Source organism: Osmerus mordax, chromosome 22 (genome assembly GCF_038355195.1).
Source record: "Osmerus mordax isolate fOsmMor3 chromosome 22, fOsmMor3.pri, whole genome shotgun sequence".
NCBI classification, from domain to species: domain Eukaryota; kingdom Metazoa; phylum Chordata; class Actinopteri; order Osmeriformes; family Osmeridae; genus Osmerus; species Osmerus mordax.
In genome coordinates, this window is record NC_090071.1 from 1,358,417 (window position 1) to 1,380,582 (window position 22,166).

Consider the following 22,166-nt stretch of genomic DNA (forward strand, 5'->3'; position numbering starts at 1 on the left):
TTGAGATTTGATAAAAAAATGTAATATTTAGATAATCCTGTGTACAGTAGTAGGTAATGTAAACTGACAGACAGTAGGAAAGGAAATGAAAAGCTATGCTAGTTAGAAAATGGGTATATCATGCTTGAGCAAAAGATTATTTAAATTAAACTAGTTTAAATCATCTAACTGATTTTGTCATTTTCCTTCTAAATTGTCTCTTGATGTGGCAATAGGTAACTAGGCTGTGAATATTTTACTGAAAGTCCTCTAATCTTTAATTTGCCCCAGCCATTTCTCTCTCTCTCCCCGTCTTTCTCTCTCTCCTCTCTCTCTTTTTAAACAAACGGATGGTACTGGGATATGAAATTGTAAACTCTCTGCATCAGCAGAGATGCGCGACCGGAACGATTTTGGTTCCAATTAAGCATCTCTGCTTTCATGGTTTACCTGTGTATCAACTCTTCACTCTCACCAGTAAATACCACAAACCCTGGACTAGCACCAGAGAACGAGCACAGCTTGATCAATATCACTAATTGGACTCCATTTGAGTCCATAATCACAATTGAAGAAACTTGATATGTCGTGTTGTGATTTGGCACAGATCTTAAAAAAATAATAATCTTAAAGCCGATAGCCCCCGAAATATACGGATGGAGCTGCAGTTAGTTTGTGTTTAGTATTGAGATATTTGCAGCTTCTAATTAATGCGCAAGTCTGAAGTTCATTCTCTTTATGTAAATTATCCAGGTGTGGTTTAGTTCCTTTGTGAATAAGGTTCATTTAACACGACAAAGAATGTAATTAATAGCATTAGCATTGTATAATAAAGAAGACTCATTTGCATGTACTCAGGGGAGTAGATGTGCTCTGTAGCATTCAGAGTTGGGTGAAGAATGCTTACTGTTGTGAATAATATTAACGCAAGAAACAGACTAGGACCTTTCAGAAGATCCTGCTGGGGAGTCAGGTGGCTGAGCGGTTAGGGAATCGGGCTAGTAATCAGAAGGTTGCCAGTTCGATTTCCGGCTGTGTCAAATGACGTTGTGTCCTTGGGCAAGGCACTTCACCCTACTTGCCTCGGGGGAATGTCCCTGTACTGACTGTAAAGTCGCTCTGGATAAGAGCGTCTGCTAAATGTAAATGTACTGTTCAACTAGATCTGTCATAAATTGCTTTCCTTTAGCTATATTTGAGTTTGGAAGGGGGGAGAGTGAAACAGAGGATCGAACAGGTACATTAATAAATGAAAGGGAACATCCTCTGTAGAATGTGGTGGTGCTGATTCACAGTCTCTACAGTATTCACAGGTGAGTGTGGCTGGACTCACAACCAAAATCCTCCAAAACAGATTTGATTCTCTCGTATCAGATGTGGGTTGTTTGTGTTCTAGCACAAAAAGGTAGGCTGGAGGTGACCCACGCAACAAATCTGCTCTCGACAAGGAGTGCCTGTTGGCCTTGTGTTTGAAAACACAAAATTGCAATTGTGCAAAAGGTTAAATTCAATAAATCACACTCAATGCAATACATGAAACTATAGAAAAATTGCATGATGCATCTTGAGCAAAGCCATACTTCACTACCACCCCCAACCACCTGTCATTCAATAACCCACCCCAGCACATGGCCACACAAAACCACACGGTGCACTGCAATCAATTCAAAAACAACACAAGATGCATAATATACATGAATAAAACATAATACACATCATCCATAATACAAAAACACATAACTAAATGCAAAAATACAACACTATATACATCATACATAATACAACACAATATACAGTACACCTTATACAGCACCCTCCCCTCCGCCCCCCGCCCCCACGATCAGGCACCCTTCCCTCCGCCCCCTGGCCCCCATCGATCGCAGGATGGCGTCTCCACTCTAACTGATCACCTGGAGGCGTATGTTTCTGACAGTGGTTCCGGGGAGGAGTCCTGGTACTGCATCACTTCCTGTCAGCACGCCACACAGTCTGCATCACTTCCTGTCAGCACGCCACGCAGCCTGCATCACTTCCTGTCAGCACGCCACGCAGCCTGCATCACTTCCTGTCAGCACACCACGCAGCCTGCATCACTTCCTGTCAGCACGCCACGCAGCCTTCATCACTTCCTGCCAGCATGCCACGCAGCCTTCATCACTTCCTGCCAGCACGCCACACAGCCTTCATCACTTCCTGTCAGCACGCCACGCAGCCTTCATCACTTCAAGTCAGCGCGCCACGCAGCCCAGCTCACTCCTCCACATCTGGAGAGCTCTCATTAAGATGATGGACAGGGATTCAGTCAAGACGCTCGTGCTGGGCGCAGCGGTGCGTGTGTGTGTGCTTGTGTGTGTGTGTGTGTGTGCCAGTGTGTGTGTGTGCGTGGTCTCTGTTAAGCAGAAGGCAGCAGACCAGATGGTTTTTTAAATATTCAGAGAATGTTGTTGTGCGTTTTGTTTGGGCCAGACAGCGTCCATTTGTATCCCTACAATGTGTAATAATAATTTACAGTGTTTGGATCAAAACACGTGTTTTAATCTATGATGAAGCGACCATATGGAGGGGTTAGCATTTAGCTCATCAAGTCTCATTTGTGGCAATGTTGTAAAATGAGTCATCGTAGTAAATGCAGTCAGATGAAACCTCATAGGGCCTGACAACATGCTCGTCATCCTGTCAGGCTGCTTTCAGCGCTGGTTCCTGTCCTGTGTGCTGGGCCACAGTGTCAGGGTGTGACACTGTGCTGGGCCACAGTGTCAGGGTGTGACACTGTGGGTCTGACTGATGCAGAGGTGTGAGAGGACCCCCTTCCTGTGCTTTTTATTATTTTCTTTCCCCCCCCCCCCCCCCCCCCCCCAAGTGTTGCTTCCATTAGTTGCCATGGCAACTCAATGTGTGTGAAAGACAGGCGTTTCAACGCACTCCTGAGACTGTAGCGTAGACCCGTGTCAACACCCACCTCTATCCACACACACACCCACCTCTATACACACACACACCTCTATACACGCACACACCTCTATACACGCACACACACATTACTCTCACAACTCTAAGCTTCATTGTCGCCCACACACTCTCTCTCTTTCTCTCTTTCCCTTTATTACAGATTGTCAGTAACACCACACACACACACACACACGCATGCTGAATCTTTCTGTTGGGCCTTCCTGGAGGTGGAGGACAAATGAAGGGAGGTCAAGTTTCAGGTTAACTTCTGCTTTTGCTCTTTGGTTCCCAGGCCCAGCTGTTTGTTTCTGCTGAAAGGACCGTGTGTGTGCGTGTGTGTGTGTGTGTGTGTACTTCAATAGGCTGTCTCTCAGACTGAAAGAGTGAAATCCATTTTGTATGGATTCAGACAGAACTGTAAAGTCCACGCTCAAAACTCCTTTAAATCACGGAGTCCTTTCCATCCCACAGCCCCCTTACTTCACTACACACACACACACACACCTCCATCCCTGTTTGGCAGGCTGAGTCTGAGTGCTTCTGACAAGTGGAATCATTTATTTACAGCGTGTGCTGAGCACTGCTGGATGTGCCCAGCGGAAACACCGCACCCTGCTGTGTGGACAGAGCCTGGATCCTCTGCCTCCCCTCCAGCCTCCAGCCTCACTCCCCCTCCAGCCTCACTCCCCCTCCAGCCTCACTCCCCCTCCAGCCTCACTCCCCCTCCAGCCTCACTCCCCCTCCAGCCTCACTCCCCCTCCCCCACTGCCTCCAGTTCAGGACTCTAGGCAGGGAGAAAGGCAGTCAGGAGACCCCAGGCATGTCAGGTTATGCTCTGTGAAGCGACCAGAGAGACACTGCCCTGGGACCTGTGGCTTAGGAGAAACAGCTCTGAGTGTTTGTGTGTGTGTTATAGATAAACGGCTCTGTGAATATGTGTGTATCTGTGAGTAATGTGTGTGTGTGAGTGTGTCGTAGATAAACGACTCTGGGAGGATGTGTGAGTGTGTTGTAGATAAAGAGAGAAGAAGAAAGAGGGGGGAGAGGGAGGAATGGAGGGAGAGAGAGAGACAGAGCAAGATAGAAAGAAAACAAGAAAAAAGTGAGATAAACATAGAGAAAGAAAGCAATATACTGTGTACATTTTAGGTAATAAAATATTACTTAAAATGTAAATATAATATCTGTGTGTGTGTGTGCTGCTTAGCTTTGATGTTATCTCAACAGGTGCACAGTCACAGCTGTTCTGAGTGAGGGGGTGTGTTCAGCAGGAGCTGGTCTCCCGGGGAGTTCCGGGGTGAAGTGTGAGATAGCATCTTCCACTTTCTCCTGGTGAAACGAGCCTGAAAACGAAGGAAGAAATAAAACAACCAATCAGATTAAACCCAGTTAATAATGGTTACCCTTAAAGATGCTTTGCCGATAGTTACACTGCAGCAAAACAACATGGCATGATGCATGATTATCTAAAGCAACTTGGATCTCGTTCATCTGAAGCACAGTTCAGGCACAACATCCTGGAGGTTTCACTCTGGACTGCAGCACTGGGAGAAACAGCTCTCTGTTTCTCTAGGGCAGAGGTGGAGAACCTTTTTTCTGCCAAGGGCCATTTGGATATTTATAAAATCATTCGGGGGCCGTACAGAATTATCAACTTAAAAATGTGCCTGCTATATTTGGTCAAACATTTAATTAACTCACCCCTAATGTGATGGCTGGAACTGCTTCTCTTTGGTGAGGTTTGTGATGTTAGCTGGCACGGATGCAGCCTGATTTGACTAGGGGTGCATCGAACATTTCTTGGGGGGTATCATGATTACGGAAAGGGATCGTATTATTTTTTATATTGTTACCATTTTTGAGACTGCTTATCGATCTGAGTGTTAATCAGGCGCGGAGCCATACGTTGTAAACATTCGGGGCTTAGCCCAAACCAACAACGTATTCTGAGTTTGATTTGCTAGAAAGGAATTCTACACTTAATGCGAGCGCGCGGATTTTTTTTGTACATTGGTACGCAACGCTGCGCGCCTCCACGGTCCTCTTCCACATATTAAAATAGTGCTGCTGCCAACAAATAATGCACCTAATAATATGGTTCCTACAGTGCCATGGCGGGCCGGACCAAATGATTTGTGTGTGTGTGTGTGTGTGTGTGTGTGTGTGTGTGTGTGTGTGTGATGAATGCAGCACACCCTCAGGTGAGATAGCGGTGTGCAGAACCCACCCTGCCTGTCCTGCTTCCTCACTCTCCTCTACTGACACAGCATTCAGAAATCTCCAAATAATATTCATCATATTCAGACATATTTATCAATAAAAAAAGCAATACTTTTCTATTCTGCACACGTTCATTTGTGGGTGTATGTCTTATGAGAGAGAAAGATATCTCCTTGATTGGCTTTCTTCATGATAAAAAACAAACATTCAAATTTACATCCCTGCTTTCTCAAATCTTGTGCCTGTACATGACTTACCATAACTATCACGTTCCTCACAGACTGCAGTAGAAAAACACACAAACTGAGAAAAATAGCTTGACCAAAATGTCCTTCGTGGGACGGGGAAAAATATCTGCCACATGAATCAAGTTGTCACTTCCAATTTGAGTCTGAGTTGGACATGCAGAGCAGGAACCTTGATGGTGTGAGAGGCTGTGAGCTGGAGCCTTTACGCCTTCCCTCTGTGTCTGTCCTCCTGCATCCCACCTCTCAGAGGAGACGCCTGACAGCCACCTCTGAGGACGGCAGTTTATGCACAAGTGAGGTTATGGGTTAGGGTTGTTGTTAAGGTCATGATGAGGGTTAGGGTTGTGGTTAAGGTCATAATGAGGGTTAGGGTTGTGGTTAAGGTCATGATGAGGGTTAGGGTTGTGGATAGGGTTAAGGTTATGGTATGGTTAGGTTATGGTTAATGGTTCTATGCATAGTTGAAGGGTTAAGGTTATCTTCATGTTCTTTACGGCTGGGTATGTTCATAGTTGAAGGGTTAGGGTTGTCTTCATGTTCATGTTCAGGCAGCAAACGGATCACACACAAGACTAGAATACATCAATTCAAGTTTCAAGTGCGTCAGCCCTTCGTATCAAGTACAGAACCACTGCAATTATTCGGCCCTGCTTCTCTTGACAAGTCTGTGAAAACCTATAATTAGGATTTAAACCTTTACCAAATGATCTGAACCTGTAAATAAAGTGTCGGAGCTGTGTGAGTTCCAGAACAGTGAGACAGAAACACAGTACCTATCTGTGATTTATGGTGCAGCATCGCTATGGGCCACCTGACCTCCCTGTGTGATAAAAAACTGGTAAATAAGCGGAGGGAGGATGAAAATTGAAAACAGCCTCGTATCGTTCCTCTCCTCTGGTGGGCTAATAGACGGGGGAATTTGACCCTCCAGATGGTCGCTGCTGCAGACTTGATTGACAGCAAAGATAATAGAAAACCACCTCCTTATAGAAAACCATATTTGCCTAAGGATGATAGCCTATTTATTATAAGTGTCAGCCTCTGGAAGCTAGGCCTTCCCTGCTCCATCCAGACGGAGAACCGATGAGGCGTGTTGTTTTCCACCAAGATTCCTCCCCCAAAATTATTGATTCCCAACAGTATTTCACAACGGGACTCCTGCAATTATCTGTAAGAGCGAGATGCACAGAAGTGTCCCGCTGGGAATACTTATCAATCCAGGTTTAATGAAGCTTTCTCAAAGCAAGAAGGATGAGTAGGCTTCTGGTGTCCAAGCTTCAGACGTGTTTAAATGTCTTGAAAACAGCATGGCGGCATCTGTATGCAGAACAACATCCAGCTATCAGACATGATTGGAGAAGGAAAATGTTGTCTTTGTTTGTCAAATTATGGACCCTTCCACAGTGAGCTCAGTTGTTAGGTAGTGGGACAGATAATTGAGGTGTGTGTGTGTGTGTGTCAGTTCCAGTCCTATATTAAATTGCCCACCTATAAGTCCTACTATATATCCACTCTCCTTCCCCATCTCGATCTGCCTCGTACAGTAGCAGCGCTGCTCGCATCTCAAACCAAAAGGAAAAGTGGGTCTGGTTCCACGAGGGAAGCGTGCGGTCAGGTCTACAGAGCCTTCACACCTCACAGGAACAATCCTACCTCACATTTACATTTAGTCATTTAGCAGACGCTCTTATCCAGAGCGACTTACAGTAAGTACAGGGACATTCCCCCCGAGGCAAGTAGGGTGAAGTGCCTTGCCCAAGGACACAACGTCATTTTTCACGGCCTGGAATCAAACCGGCAACCTTCAGATTACTAGCCCGACTCCATAACTGCTCAGCCACCTGACTCCCACATCCACTGACAAGGAAATATTATCCAGAGAAACGAGAAAAGGTTTGAAGGTTCACGTCTGGTTTGCTCCTGTTGAAGGTGTTTATTATCTTACTATTGGGTTACATGTGTTTCCTCTTCCAACAAGGCAGAGCGTCTGTGTCTGTACAGCTGTAGGGGATTTGAAGACGACAGAAATCAGATTGTTTCATAAGAAACATACAACAGAAAAGTTTGAGGCGATTGTCAAGTGTTTGCACTGTACCCAGGGGGACCACCGAGGGGGACCACTGATCTATCTTGTGCAAAGTTTAAAGTCCTTAAAGGTTTATTAGCCTATTTACAAACGTGCGGCCTGGATAAATCTTTCCTTTCTTCCGTGTCCCTCTGAGCAAGGTGACTCGACGTTAATGATTTCATTAATTAGCTGTGAAGACAGAGGCTTTAGGAACTCAAAGTGTTCCCTGGTCCACCACAGTACAGCACTGTGCACGATACAAGCCTGGATCCTCACCAGCTAACCGGTGAACCAGCGACTGTGAACAAATTACTTTGAGGAAATGAGTTTCAGGCTGGATTGTCACCAAACCACACTACCATTAGACTGGTCATGGTCAAATCACCAGGGTGATCACTGGGGTCTGAACACTGCTCAGCCCTAAAGCAGCACAAAGTGCTACATTGCTACTGGTGTTACATGTGAATTCTTATTCTCTGCATGTTGTATTTGAGTTCCTGTTGTACCATTTTGTCTGGCAAGAGACCGCACCCCAGAAATGGTTTGATGTTGCACAATGATAATTGATATGTTATTGTTGCATTGTAATGTTAAGATATTATTAATATTGTTCATGGTGCTTGGTAGCTGATGTGGTGCCCTGTGCCTGACTGTCCCTGACTCTGACTGTCAGAACCACGCACTTCTGATCCTTGATCGCCTGCTGTACATCTGTACGGGGCTTTGGATAAAAGCGTCTGCTAAACGGATAAAAGGTTTCCAGCCAGCTGGCTCTCTCAGCCCAGAGGGGGTGTGAGTCCAGGCAGGCCGGCACCACGCTGCTGGACCAGCACTCCTGCTGTGGCGCTCTGGGCTCAGGACGAGTCCCTTGGCCCGGCAGACCTGAACCACAAGGCTGCCATGATGTTTAGAATAAGGAGATGGTTGTTCAAGGCAATTAGGCACTAATGGCAGAATTTGGTGGGTTGTATTGTAGCTGTCTGTGTCTCAGGTTACCCACGCTCTCCCTCTCTCCCTCTTTCTCTCTCTTTCTCTATTGAGTTTTCTCCCTTTTTCTCTCTCCTTCTATCACTCTCTCTCCCTCCTCCCTCCACCTCTCTCATTCTCCCCTCCTCCCCCCCTTTTTCCATCTTTCTCTAATTCTGATTCTCACCTTCTCGCTTTCTCACATAGCACCTCCTGCTGTCATGACAACCACGTACCCTTCATCATTTACAAGGACGTGATTTCTCATGGTATTAAACATAATCAAATGTTTATGCACTCTATCTGTACGTTGAAGAGACTGAATGTTTCAAGGTTAACCAATATCAGTTTTGTTTGTTATCACATTAACTTTGTCAGTGCTGATAAAGGCTTTGTTTCCTGGACCTTGAGGGATCAAAAATTATGCAATTCAGCTAATTTACAAGTAATTCACAATACCCCGAATGTTTCCAATACCACGGTTAAACCTTAATGATCTGGAATAAGCTGCATTGAAAGGTCTTTTTTCCAGCATATGAGTGTTCCTTCCTCTGTAGGCCAGCACACGATGCCCCTGCAGGGGGAGACGTCAGCCCCTGACTCTGGAGAGGCTCCAAGGAAACATGTCTCAAGGTCTCCTGCGAGGCTTCACAGCCAGGATCTGGGTGTAGCTCCTTCTGAGATGAAGGTTAGACAGGATGGAACAGAGGTCAAGGAGAAGGGATAGAAATCATGAATTAGTGAGTCAGGCAGAGACAAAGATGGAAAGGGGGAGGGAGGAGACAGATAGAGGCAGAGGGCGACAGAGAGAGAGAAAGGGAGATGGGGGGAGACACAGAGAGAGAGAAAGAGACAGGAAGGAAGAGAGGGGAGAGACAGAGAGAGAGGTGAAAAGAGGGGAGATTAAAGTGTGGCGGGCTCTGTCTGTCGGCTAGGATCCAGTAGGATCAGAGGGGAGGATGGGAGGGAGGGAGGGAGGGATGTGGCGGAAGTGATAAACGCTACAAAGGAGGAGTGTGTGTGTGAGGGTTCGGAAACCAAACTCCCAACTTGGTTGTCATGACAGCACGATGAAGACAGCGATGCTTTGTCAGGAGAGAGGAGAAGGAAGAGATGGTGAAAGACGAGTGCAACCAGCTGGATTCTACTGAGGGCCTAAATCACCCTGAACACCCTGCTCCTTAGCTACTGAACTGAGGGAGGGGGGGGAGGGAGAGAGAGGGGGGAGGAGGGACAGAGAGGGGGGGGGGAGGAGGGAGAGAGAGGGGGGAGGAGGGAGAGAGAGGGGGGGAGGAGGGACAGAGAGGGGGGGGGGAGGGAGGGAGAGAGACATAAGACGAAGTTATAGAGTAGAGGGCTGAAAAAGGGAACCTGATGTACGGCATCAACTGTGAGTGAAAAAGAGAAGGGAGAGGGAGCTCGAGGGAGAGGAATGAAGAAAGAGAGGGAGGAGCTCGAGGGAGAGGAACGAAGAGAGAGAGGGGGGAGCTCGAGGGAGAGGAATGAAGAGAGAGGGGGGGATTGGGGGAGACGGAAAGAGGAACGAAAACATCATGAGATTGATCAAAATCGTCCCAAAAAAATAGAAGGGCCTTGAGAGAAATGATGAGCGGAAAAAAGTGCGAGATGGATCATTCTGCCAGAGAGAGAGAGAGAGAGAGACAGAGAGAGAGAGAGAGAGCGTGAGTGAGTGAGTGAGTGAGGATAAGAGTCAGGGGGGTCAGATGGCTGAGCAGTTAGGGAGTTGGGCTATTAATCAGAAGGTTGTTGGTTCGATTCCCGGCCGTGCCACAATGACGTTGTGTCCTTGGGCAAGGCACTTCACCCTACTTGCCTCGGGGGAGAATGTCCCTGTACTTACTGTAAGTCGCTCTGGATAAGAGGGTCTGCTAAATGACTAAATGTAAAATGATAAGGACAGAGTGAGTGAGAGGAAAAGAGGAGCCAGATAATGAATATGAGTATTTAATCCTCTCTGAACAGTGACAGACAAGGCTGGGATCTGACCAGACGTACAATGGCACAATAACTGTATTAATATCGCTTCAGATAAGTACACAGCGCACAATCGCCCAAGATAATCTTCCCGGATCTCAGCATTATCATTCTGGCTTGAACAAAAACATGCTGTTCGCCCCCGGGGAGCGCCCGTGCAGCGACTGGGGAGAGCGCCTGGGTACGGCCGCGCTGAAAGGATTATGTCTCTGACAAATAAGTGACTGTGTAAAACGGGATTAAATTCCGCTCGCCCCTTTACGCGTTGTTACGAGTGAACGATCCATTCCAGTTTCCTCACACACACCACAGGCACACACACACCACACACATCCATATGGTCCGTTTACATATCACAGTTTTCAAAACAGGAGCTTAGGCCCTCATGCATGTGATGGACGGGGTATGGCGTGAGAGAGAGAGAGAGAGAGAGAGAGAGAGAGAGAGAGAGAGAGAATAATGCAGGACCAGCAGACAAACTATTCATTAGGACAATTTCATATTACTCTCTAGCACAGGAAGTGATTAAACTACTGGGCTACTTTTACTGTGTGTGTGTGTGTGTTTTGGATGAGAGAGGGAGTGGGGTGGGCGGATAATTGCCTGGTACAGCAGTCTGGAATGTCTGATGCCAAGACATGTCGTTCAGTAAGGAATGCTCATTACTGATGACTAAGTTTCACCATGCCAAGATCACAGTGACATTGAGGGAGAGGGATGGAGAGAGAGACAGAGGGAGGGAGAGAGAGAGAGATAGGGACACAGGGTGGGAGGGGGAAAACAATATGGAGATGACTACAATTAAGCTTGAGGATATTTCCCATCAGTCTCCCCTTCCCTTGGAAAGACGTGTTTTTGATGTGCTGGCCCACATCCACCCCAGGGCACACATCAACACGCTTTATAGACACCAGCAGTCCAGCTGAGGAAGACAGATCACTGAAAGACGTCTTAGAGTGTGTTAACCCAAAACCCTTTTCTCTTTTATAAACATGGAGCGGCAAGAAATCTATTAAATGTGACATTTATGATCAGCAAAGAGAATTACAGCAACTATATTCTTGTATCATGGGTGTATCACTTAATGTAATTACTGGTTGTTTTGATGTCATAAGGTTGAAAATGTATCATCATTATAAATATGATGTTTTTGTCCTTCTCCAGGTTGGACAGAGGAGAAGTCAGAGCTGTTGCCCGGACAACAGGGACGGACACTAGCAACACCATGGCCCCTCCGCAAAAACTCACCAAGGCTGCTTTTAAAAGTAAACTAAATCCTTAGACTTTAAAGTTAAAATAAATAGAAAATCCACAAAGTTTCGCCGACTCATGTCAAAGGTCTTGTAGAAGGAAGCCTCTCGCTTCTCTTGGAAGCAGGACAACAGATGGAGGCTCTGCCTCTGGGTTTTCAATGTTGCTAAAGATAGCCGAGTGAACAGCTATGCCTTCAAAGGTCTCCTGTTTCTACCTGTTGACCGTGGTTTGCTGGGCTAGCGCTCTGTGGTACCTGAGTGTGTCCCGGCCCTCCTCCTCCTACGTGGGCCAGCTGTCCCTCCCCATCCGCAAGATGGCCAAGCTGCACAAGAACTCCACCTACAGCAACATCCGCTCACGGCCTCTCAACCCGCACGACTTCGCCTTCCTCATCAACGAGCCCAAGAAGTGCGAGCCGGAGGCTCCCTTCCTGGTCATCCTCATCAGCACCACCCACAAGGAGTTTGATGCCCGGCAAGCCATCCGGGAGACGTGGGGGGACGAGAGCACGTTCAGCGACGTGCGCATCCTCACCCTCTTCCTCCTGGGCCGCAACACCGACCCGGTCCTCAACCAGATGGTGGAGCAGGAGAGCCAGATCTTCCACGACGTCGTGGTGGAGGACTTCATCGACTCCTACCACAACCTGACCCTCAAGACCCTGATGGGCATGCGCTGGGTGGCCACTTTCTGCCCCAAGGCCCAGTACGTCCTGAAGACGGACAGCGACATCTTCGTCAACATGGAGAACCTGATCTTCAACCTGCTGAAGCCGACCACCAAGCCCAGGAAGAGGTACTTCACGGGCTACGTCATCAACGGAGGGCCCATCAGGGACATGCGCAGCAAGTGGTACATGCCCAGAGACCTGTACCCCGAGAGCAAGTACCCCCCGTTCTGCTCGGGGACGGGGTACGTGTTTTCGTCGGACATTGCCGAGCTCATCTACAAGACCTCCCTGCACACCAGACTGCTCCACCTGGAGGACGTGTACGTGGGGCTGTGCCTGCGCAAGCTGGGGGTCCACCCCTTCCAGAACAGCGGCTTTAACCACTGGAAGATGGCCTACAGCCTGTGCAGGTACCGTCGCGTGGTCACGGTGCATCAGATCTCCCCAGAGGAAATGCATCGCATCTGGAACGACATGACCAGCAAGAAACACCTCAAGTGTTAGCTAGGCTGGAGAGGCTGTGGAGCCGTGCCAAGCAGGAGAGACGTCATCACCCTCTCCTCTTTCCTCTCCTCTTTCCTCTCTCTCTCCGTCTCCCCCCCTCTGCCTTTCCCTCCTCCTTCTTCCTCTCTCCCTCCCCTCCCCCTGCCTCTTTCCCTCTTCCTACCTCTCTCCCTCTTCCTCTCTCCCTCCCCTCCCCTTGCCTCTCTCCCTCCCCCTGCCTCTCTCCCTCCCCCTGCCTCTCAAAGCTTCTCATTGGCTATGTATAGCACATGACACAGTGTGTATGTAACAGTCTGACCTTTGTCAGGGCATCGGATTATTTATTTTACCTTTTTACCAGGCCGGGGCTGTTCTCTTCACAGATAACTTCTCTATTATCCAGCACTGTATTATTCTGCTCACTGAATATCTAACCAGTGTGTCCGACTAGCAGGCTTCTTAGTCCTTCACACAGAACAAATCAAACAGAGGATGTTACCGCGGCTACAGCAACAACCTGTCTCATTTGTTCATACGTTGAACAAGCGTGTAACAAAAATCGAATGACTGTATATTCCACTGTCCACAGTCTTAGCAACAGAAGATACAAATCAGTGAAGGCTTAGAGGCTTAGTAACAGAGCTGATAGAAGAGACAAATGGTTAGCTTGGATGCTTTCAGACTCATTTACACACAGCTTGATAACTGCTAAAATAGATATCTCTGTCCCCTATGCACTGAGATGGTACCAGTGCAAAACATAAGCTGCACCGACACACACTAATACTGTGCGCACACCATCACTAGGTCATCTGTAAGGTTGATGAAGAATGTATTCTGTTCATTCCGGTTTTACGAGATAATGTATTGTATATATGTGGGATGTACTGTTTGGTACGGTTTTAGTGAAGTCCATGACACATGCTGTGTTTATATCAGAGGATGCATCATCGCCGTACTGATCATACAGATGATCTTAGATTGTGAGAAGACCATGTAACAGTCATTTGTATGACTTCAAGGTCCTGTTTGCCTCTGTAATTAAGTTGTAAAATTTTATTTTAAAGATCAGACATATTTTCTTACTGCTAATCCAGAGTTGTGCTATTCATCTATTACCTATGACGGTATCTCTTGAACGTCAGTGATTTTCCTTTGGGACAAACAAACAGCCCACGAGGGTGTTATTCTGTCTGTGTCATTTTGTTTCTCTCCTTCCAGCTGCTGTCAGATGAAACTGTGTTATATCACAGTATTGTTTGTATGACTTTGTCCAGAAGGACTCCATGGCTGCATTTCATTGCCAACTTCGTTCATGTTTGAGTGCATTTATTTTTTTGTTTTTAAATATTTTGGATTAAAAGATGTTTTACAAGACTTTGTTTAGTTGGAATTGTGTGTGTGTGGGGAGGGGATCCATTGAATGTGTGTATGTGTGTAAGCTCTGTGAAAGCATTGTGATGTGTCATAGAGTCAGACATTAGGCTCCAACACCTGTAAAGGGTGTGTGCTGTGGTCTCCCATGCAGACGTGTCTGGCAGGAGAGCACTTTAACACCTCCTTTCATCCACGTTCCTCTGGTGTCTCCGGCTCTCCTGGGAAGAAAACAGGAGAAAAGGTTCAGAACCAGGTCTCGCAGCGACACAGACACCTACGGTGCCTTAACAAAAGGTACAAAATATTTTGGGAATACAAAGAAGACTTTTTATATATGTACCATTCACTGAGAACCACCGAGCGTTGCAGATTGCAAGTACTGTTATTTGTTGACTTAGGCTACCATGCAGGGTGTGTAGTCAAGTCGAAGTGATATCATTTTTACAAATTTCGTTTCTCAGTCGGAATCTGTGAGTTCTGCTCACTTATTTTGTCATCACACAGTTGAATATATTGTCTGAAATGACAAACTAATGAAAAGCCTGCATGGTAAATGAGTAAATAACTTCTCTGTGGAGCGTTTAATAGGGTAAAGCTCACAGAGGGTAAAACAAAAACTAAATAAAACGAATTCAGGGATTCAGGGAAATGAGCCTTGTAAGTAGCGAAGCGGTGGGAAAAAAATAGGTAGACCTCGTTAAAGGAAGGGAAAATAACGCTTGTGTCATCGATGTGACACAGTCGTAAAGCGGTCTTGATTAGTTAATGCCTGTTGCTGTTATGTCGATAAGTACTACTGGTGTAGGAGCCCATGTGTCACCACACAACCGCAAGTCCCAAAGTCTCAAATTAGATTAGGACCTAGGGGTTTCTGGGCCAGTGTAGGACATGACAATTAGTAATACAAATACATTCGTTTTATGAGGGGAAACACTTCATAACAGTGTAACTAAATTGAATTGGTTACACTCGTGATCAATCCTTAGCATAAATACCGCTGGTTAAAGCGGTGTTGATAGAGATGGTCGCCACATAGTCAGAGGACCTGAGGTCGCATCCCGCTGTGGGCCGATCCGGCGGAAACTACGGATGAGTGATGACACTTGTTACAACGGCCTACCATGAGACAAAGCTACTGTTTCAGCACATGCTTTTAAAACTGTTAATGTGGGGCTGTGGCACTGTAGAGGCTGAAGATCTCTGTTTCTAATGTTCTTTACATCAAGCGCGAAGAAAAACTATAGCGCAAACAAAAACATGAATATGGATATCAGACATTAATATTGATATGAGCCTCGTCGTCTGATGGACAGGATTTCAGGTCTAAGAATTGTTTTCTGTCATCTTTTATAGATGGATGTGATTTAAATGGATAGCATACATCCGTTGGTAGGCGCGGAGCGAGGCGGCCGGTGGAGATAAGTGTGGCACCGCCAGGGGAAAATCAACGATGCCGCGCCAATAAATTAACTGTTTAAACTGCAGAATAAACCCCCTCTGTCTGGTTTGATGAAGGGCAGTTACTCGTCACATCCATCCTGTATGCGTTTCAATGCATAGTAAAGCAGCTGACTCATATTAATGTTTGCAGGCCTGAAAACCATGTGTGTGTGTGTGTGCGTGTGTGAACACACGCATTTCCTCGGTCTCGGCTGTAGCCGTTCTTCTTCTTGCCTCCTGCCTCATGGTAGCTTCTTCTTCTTGCCTTCTGCCTCATGGTAGCTTCTTACAATAGCTTACGTTTGCATGATAGCCAAGAAAATTAAGAATGGCCTGCAGTGACAAGAAATAATAATGATCATGCCACCGAATACAGATTAAACTACTTTATAAAGTAAAAAGCCTGGTTGCAAAATGAAAAAGTTAGAAAATACATATCTTTGTAAAAAAAAGTAAATCGTAAAGTACTGACCTCCTTTATCTGCAACAGTGAAAAAATCAGTTTAATAACAGTGTAAAAACAGTGTAAAAACAACATAATAACAGTGTAACAACAGTGTAATAATAACAGTGTAATAACAACATAAGAACAGTGTAAGAACAACATAATAACAGTGTAATAACAGTGTAACAACAGCGTAACAACAGCGTAAAACAAAATGATAATAGTGTAATGACAACATAACAGTGTAAAAACAGCATAATAACAGTGTAACAACAGTGTAAAAACAACATAATAGCAGTGTAACAACAGTGTAAAAACAGCATAATAACAGTTTAATGACAGTGTAGCCCAATACTTAGTGAAGTAAAGGACTGATACCAGAAAAATTTACTTAAGTACAAAGCTTGTGTGTGTGTGTGTGTGTGTGTGTTTGTATGTGTGTGTGTGTGTGTGTGTGTGGTAGAGGCCTAAATACCAGCAATTCATAAAGCACATCCTTTGTTTCATAGTTGTCAGGGCTAGGGTTGCGAATACACGCAAAATCACATAGTCGCTCCATTAGGTAAAACACCAGCCTAACCCAAGGCTAACAACATGTTCAAATGCCTCCTTTAGTGTAGTACTTAGTCCACGACAATAATAGCAACATGCTGTCATGAACTGTAGCTTTCTCTGCCTGAGGGGCCTGGTGGCTTGATAGGCGAGGTGTGGGACTGTACTGAAGTTAAACATCTACTGTAAAAGACTGTTGTGTGTGATTATATTACATTATCATAACTGTCTAGGCCTTAAAGGCTTTTTAGCGCTCTGTTTACGCAACCCTGACCTCAGGCTATAGGCAGGCTGCGCTCCGGTGAATCTTTCTGTTTGTTCTGCTAGTCTCTGTGTGCCGCCCATCCAGGTCATGCCCGTGTTTCTCCCTCCAACTCTGCTGCGTTTCATGTCAGCGGTTCACAGCAGTGTTCCTAACCAGCCCAGACAGAGTATACCTGAGGTCCGGGTAGCATCATGAATAAAAAATCATCACAACGTCAGGCCCCGGTCCTCACAACACACTCCGATACGCTGTAGAACTTGTTTCTTGATTTCTGAATACAAGTTCCCCCGTATGCCCGTTTTTTATAAAAACGTATTCACACCCATATTTTCATTATTTACTATTTCATTTATTTGTAAATTTTCCACTTTCTCTCACATAGCCTACCCCCGTACCTGTTCCCCATTAGAGAAACAGGGGTTGGGTTGAGGGATTTGGGTGGGTGGGTTGCGTGGGTGGGGTCAATGTAATGTGATTAATAAAGTGGATACAGACTGTTTTGAAAATCTCGAGTTGGAATCCAAATTTTATTAACTTAATATACTGTAGCAATGAAAACAAAAATATATATTTTTGCCTAAGGCAAGGTCCTGTGATGAAACTAGATAAACACCTTCAGCATAAATTGGCTAACTAAATTACCGGTATTTTATTTTTTTCCAGCAGTTTGTTGGGCGGACAAATAACACTGTCATTTACACTCATTCTCTGTTGCTTTGGGGTCTGTGATTCCTTGCGAATCTGTGATACCTCGCGCTCAGGATCATCCGCAGGGCCGAGAACCATTTCCGCAAAGTGGTCGTTCTCTGCATTCAAGATTAAAGGGAAAATTGAGTTTCACAGTCATTAGCGGAGGCGCGTTGTGCAGACATGCAGGCTGCATAGAATTAGGTTCCTCATTTGGGATGTAATTAATCTCTATTAAAATCTCATCCATCTCGCTTTCTACCTGACCTACATCCTCGATGCTAGCTGCCACCAGAACAACTTAGAGAGGAAAGGGGATAAACAGGAGTGGGGAGAGATGGAATGAGACGAATGAAGGAGGGATGAAAAGAAGTAGAGAGATGGAAGGAGGGAGAGAAAAAGAAGAGAAGAGGGAGAGGTGGAGGAGGTAGGGATCAAGAGGATTAAAGGAGAGATGGCAGAAGGGAGGAATGAAGAGGAGTGGGGGAGAGCAAGGAGGGAGGGGTGAGGAGGTGTAGAGGAGAGAGAGAGAAGGAGGGAGGGGTGAAAGTGTAAATGATAGATGGAAGAAGGGAGGGATGGAGAGGGTAGGGGTGGATGCAAGGAGAGTGAAAGAGGAGTAGGGAGGTGGAGATATCAAAGAAGCCTCACAATCGCATTTTGGTGCTGTGAATTTGAAACATCTTAAAGAATAAGTGCTGTCCAATTGTACAGACTTTAAGCTCACCTCTAAAACTAGCTTGAGAAGAAGATTAATCTCTCTCTCCCCAACTCTAACCCACAGTAGCTCCTTCTTGTCTTCTCTCTCCCTCTCTTTCCTTCTGGCTTTCTCTTTCCATCCCTCTCTCTCCCTCCTCCCCCCTCTCCCTCTCCTCCTCTCTCTCCCTGTTTTTCTAAGATTACTGTGGGTGTCACAGATATGGGCTGAAAGCCTGTAATCAGGTAAACCAGCTCAGAAACTTGAAGATGCTGTCTTTGTCTCTGACAGTATTTTGGTGTTCAGAGTCGAGGAAGGTTCTGTGTTTACCAGGAACAGTGTAATAAAACAACATCCCAGCTACCAGGCATAGTGCAAAAATAACCATAATAACATTTCAGCAATAGTAAACAATTAGAAAGTACAACACAGCAAAAACTACTTTATATCTGAAGGGCAACATCAAACTATTTAGTTGGTTCCTTCAAGACCTGCGCAACAGGATCTCAAATGCAACATGTAGAGAGAACACGTGTACCTGATAGTTGCGCACTCTATGGCTGAAAGGTTATTCAGCTTTATAAAGACGTCTAATTCCTCATGCTACATCGATTCCACAATGCCAGGGTATGAATGTATAAACTCTAAAAAGCTCAAATCTGCACATGACAAAGGAAGAAGGCGTTGCTGTTTCTGTGCTCTTGTGTTGTGAAGGGGAACACCTGGTTCTGTACGGTCCAGTGAAGGAAAGGGAGCGATGCTGACATTGTAACATATCAGTCTGTTTCCCTCTGCCTCTTGACTTGAAACACGGTGCTGCAAGGACTCAAAAGTGGAGTCAGTGGCTGAGCTGTTAGGGAATCGGGCTAGTAATCCGAAGGTTGCCAGTTCGATTCCCGGTCATGCCAACTGACGATGTGTCCTTGGGCAAGACACTTCACCCTACTTGCCTCGGGGGAATGTCCCTGTACTTACTGTAAGTCGCTCTGGATAAGAGCGTCTGCTAAATGACTAAATGTAAATGTAAAACATTCTCTCTCTGTCTCTCTCTTTCTCCATCTCTCTCCCTCTCTCTCTATATACTGTATATGTATAATTATTTATGTTTCTTTTTCTCTCCCCCCCATTTCTCTATTTCTCTCTACATATATTATTCTCTATTTTTTCTTTCACTCTCCCCATCTCTCCATCTCAATAACTCTTGTCTATCATCCTTAGTTTCAGATGTAGAACTGTGTGCACTAATCTGAGGCTTCCAACTTCATCACAATGAAGTTCTTGTTAATCAACTCCAGAGCCCGCTGATCGGGATCTAAATTCACAGATCGTTCACGTCGTCAAAGGAAAGGATCGGTCTGGAAAATGTTATCAGACTTCAAGTATCCACCAGATTAATCACTGTCATATCCTCAAGGTTGCGATGCCCCTTCTACATGACTGTGTGTATGTGTGAGAGAGTGTGTATATGTGAGAGAGTGTGTATGTGTGAGAGTGTGTGTATGTGTGAGTGTGTATATGTGAGAGAGTGTGTATGTGTGAGTGTGTATATGTGAGAGAGTGTGTATGTGTGTGAGACAGTGTGTTTTTGTGAGAGAGAGTGTATGTGTGAGTGTGTATATGTGAGAGAGTGTGTATGTGTGAGTGTGTATATGTGAAAGAGTGTGTACGTGTGTGAGACAGTGTGTTTTTGTGAGAGAGAGTGTATGTGTGAGTGTGTATATGTGAGAGAGTGTGTACGTGTGTGAGACAGTGTGTTTTTGTGAGAGAGTGTGTATGTGTGTGAGACAGTGTGTTTTTGTGAGAGAGTGTGTATGTGTGTGTGAGAGTTTGTATGTGAGTGTGTGATGTGTAACAGGGAAGTTGGCAGAATAGGTGTACTAGTACTTATTAGTCTGTGTGACCGGGACTCTATTTGGTAGAAGGAGGCAAAATAATAGTTAGAAAAGGCTCAGGACACAAGACACAAGGTCAGTGATATTGACTCATCAGGGGGTTCTTGTTTCTGGAACATTTCCTCTGTCCAAACCCTCGTCTACTCCGCATAATGGAATATGAAATGATGGGGTAGCGGTAACCCGTCTCTGGGAGATTGTAGGAGATATGGCTGCTGGTGGATGATGGGAGATCATCTGTGAATACGGTTCTTTATGGTTGTAATAACCTAGATTAGCACTGCAAGGTGACACACACACACATGCTGACACACACATGCACCTACTAATTGAATACACATGCATTAGAATCTAATGATGAGATAATATATGCTCCAATCCTTCTCACATAGACAGAAAGTCATGCCTTTCTCATGCATGGGTACTGTTTAAACATGGAGAATATTGATTTGCTCTCTCTCTCTCTCTCTCTCTCTCTCACACACACACACACACACACACACACACACACACACACACACACACACACACACACACACACACACACACACACACACACACACACACACACACACACACACAGAGAGAGCTGAATTATGTCATTGCCAGCTGAAAGGCTGCCCCTGGGCCAGTATTGACTCCAAACACACAGTTAAAGAGGCTCAACACTTACCCAATCATGACAAATCACCGTTCCGCAGACCTACACACCTAGCGGGGGCTGTAACGATCGCTCGGGCTCGGATAAAGAAACCCTGACACAGAACCGTAGAGGCGGCTGCCTTGCCTCCGCAGTAAATCCTCCTGTGATCAACGCTAATGTGGTCTGCATACTGTAGCCTCTTTTCCTGCTATTGACTTGTAATGGTTCAGTGTCTTCCGAATATTAGGCTACTAACTAATTTCTCGTTGCCAGGTGTGTTGAATAGCGTTGGGTAGGCCCTAAAGATATCATCGGGGGGAATTTTGTTTTTGATTGGACTGTTGCGATCTTGCCGCACGCTGATTTGCATGTGTTAGCTACGGTGACTAAATGTGGGAAAAATACAATTGTGACTTCGTCATTATGCAAACAGGCTTAGCACAGAAATTATACCTTGTCAACCTCATAAAACACACACACACAGAAACACACGCAGGCATACACACATAGCCTATACACACACATTCACACACAGCATACAGACCTGGGCCGGGTTTCCCAGATTCGTTAAGAAGCTCTTAACGCTAAGAGCTTCTTAGGAGCGTTATAAGAGCGTTCTAGAGCGTCCTAAGAAGCTCATAGCGTTAAGAGCTATGAGCTTGACAGTCGAATGTCTGTTAAAAACTAGGCCTGTGTATTTTACTCTGGATTTCCCTTATGTAAAAACGCATTGTTTCGTACTCTCAACGGTCCCTAGGTGTACCATGCTGGCCAGCTGCACACCCACACCTACATGCTTTATGGACTTGACAGGTTCTTGGAAACAAGACTGGGTCGATGTTGTGTCCTGGTGCCAATTGTAAGAGGGAACTCTGCCTCCTGCTGGATAGACAGGGGCATTGTCAACAATACAGGCCTTGGATTGAATAATGACTAGTGTCTGAGCAGGTGGTAATCAATTAGGTTAAACTATATTTTATTATTTGATAAGGTTGTTGGCTGTTTGCTATTGGTTGTAAATAGCTAGATATGAACGTCATCATTTTCAGTCAAAGGGAAGTTTATAAGAGCTTATCTGGAGGCGTATTTCGGTTGAGGCTGTAGTCTTTTGGTTGGTCGATAGCCTACTCCTATACAAAAACATCCCTCGCTTCATTTCTAATATATGAGGAAAAAGTAACATCTTATTATATGTGTCAGAGGAGCAGGGTGAATAGCAATAGCCTAAACAAATCAACACAGGCATAGCCTTCCTCGAATGGCAATACCAATTTGGACATATTCTGCCCTTATCACCCCCAACGTCTTCAGGAATGCAGGCGACACTCGACTTCCA

At 45.5% G+C, this 22,166-nt stretch overlaps 1 protein-coding gene across 1 annotated transcript; it reads left to right on the forward strand.

Annotated features, from left to right (window-relative positions):
• The first annotated feature begins 11,866 nt into the window (after window positions 1-11,866).
• Window positions 11,867-12,853, forward strand: b3galt1a (UDP-Gal:betaGlcNAc beta 1,3-galactosyltransferase, polypeptide 1a). The gene has a single exon (XM_067260788.1). The coding sequence runs from the start codon at window positions 11,867-11,869 to the stop codon at window positions 12,851-12,853; it is 987 nt and encodes a 328-aa protein (XP_067116889.1).
• The last annotated feature ends 9,313 nt before the right edge of the window (window positions 12,854-22,166 follow it).

Excerpts from the sequence above, each read along its gene's own strand:
- b3galt1a (XM_067260788.1), top strand. The coding sequence starts at position 11,867 with ATGCCTTCAAAGGTCTCCTGTTTCTACCTGTTGACCGTGGTTTGCTGG.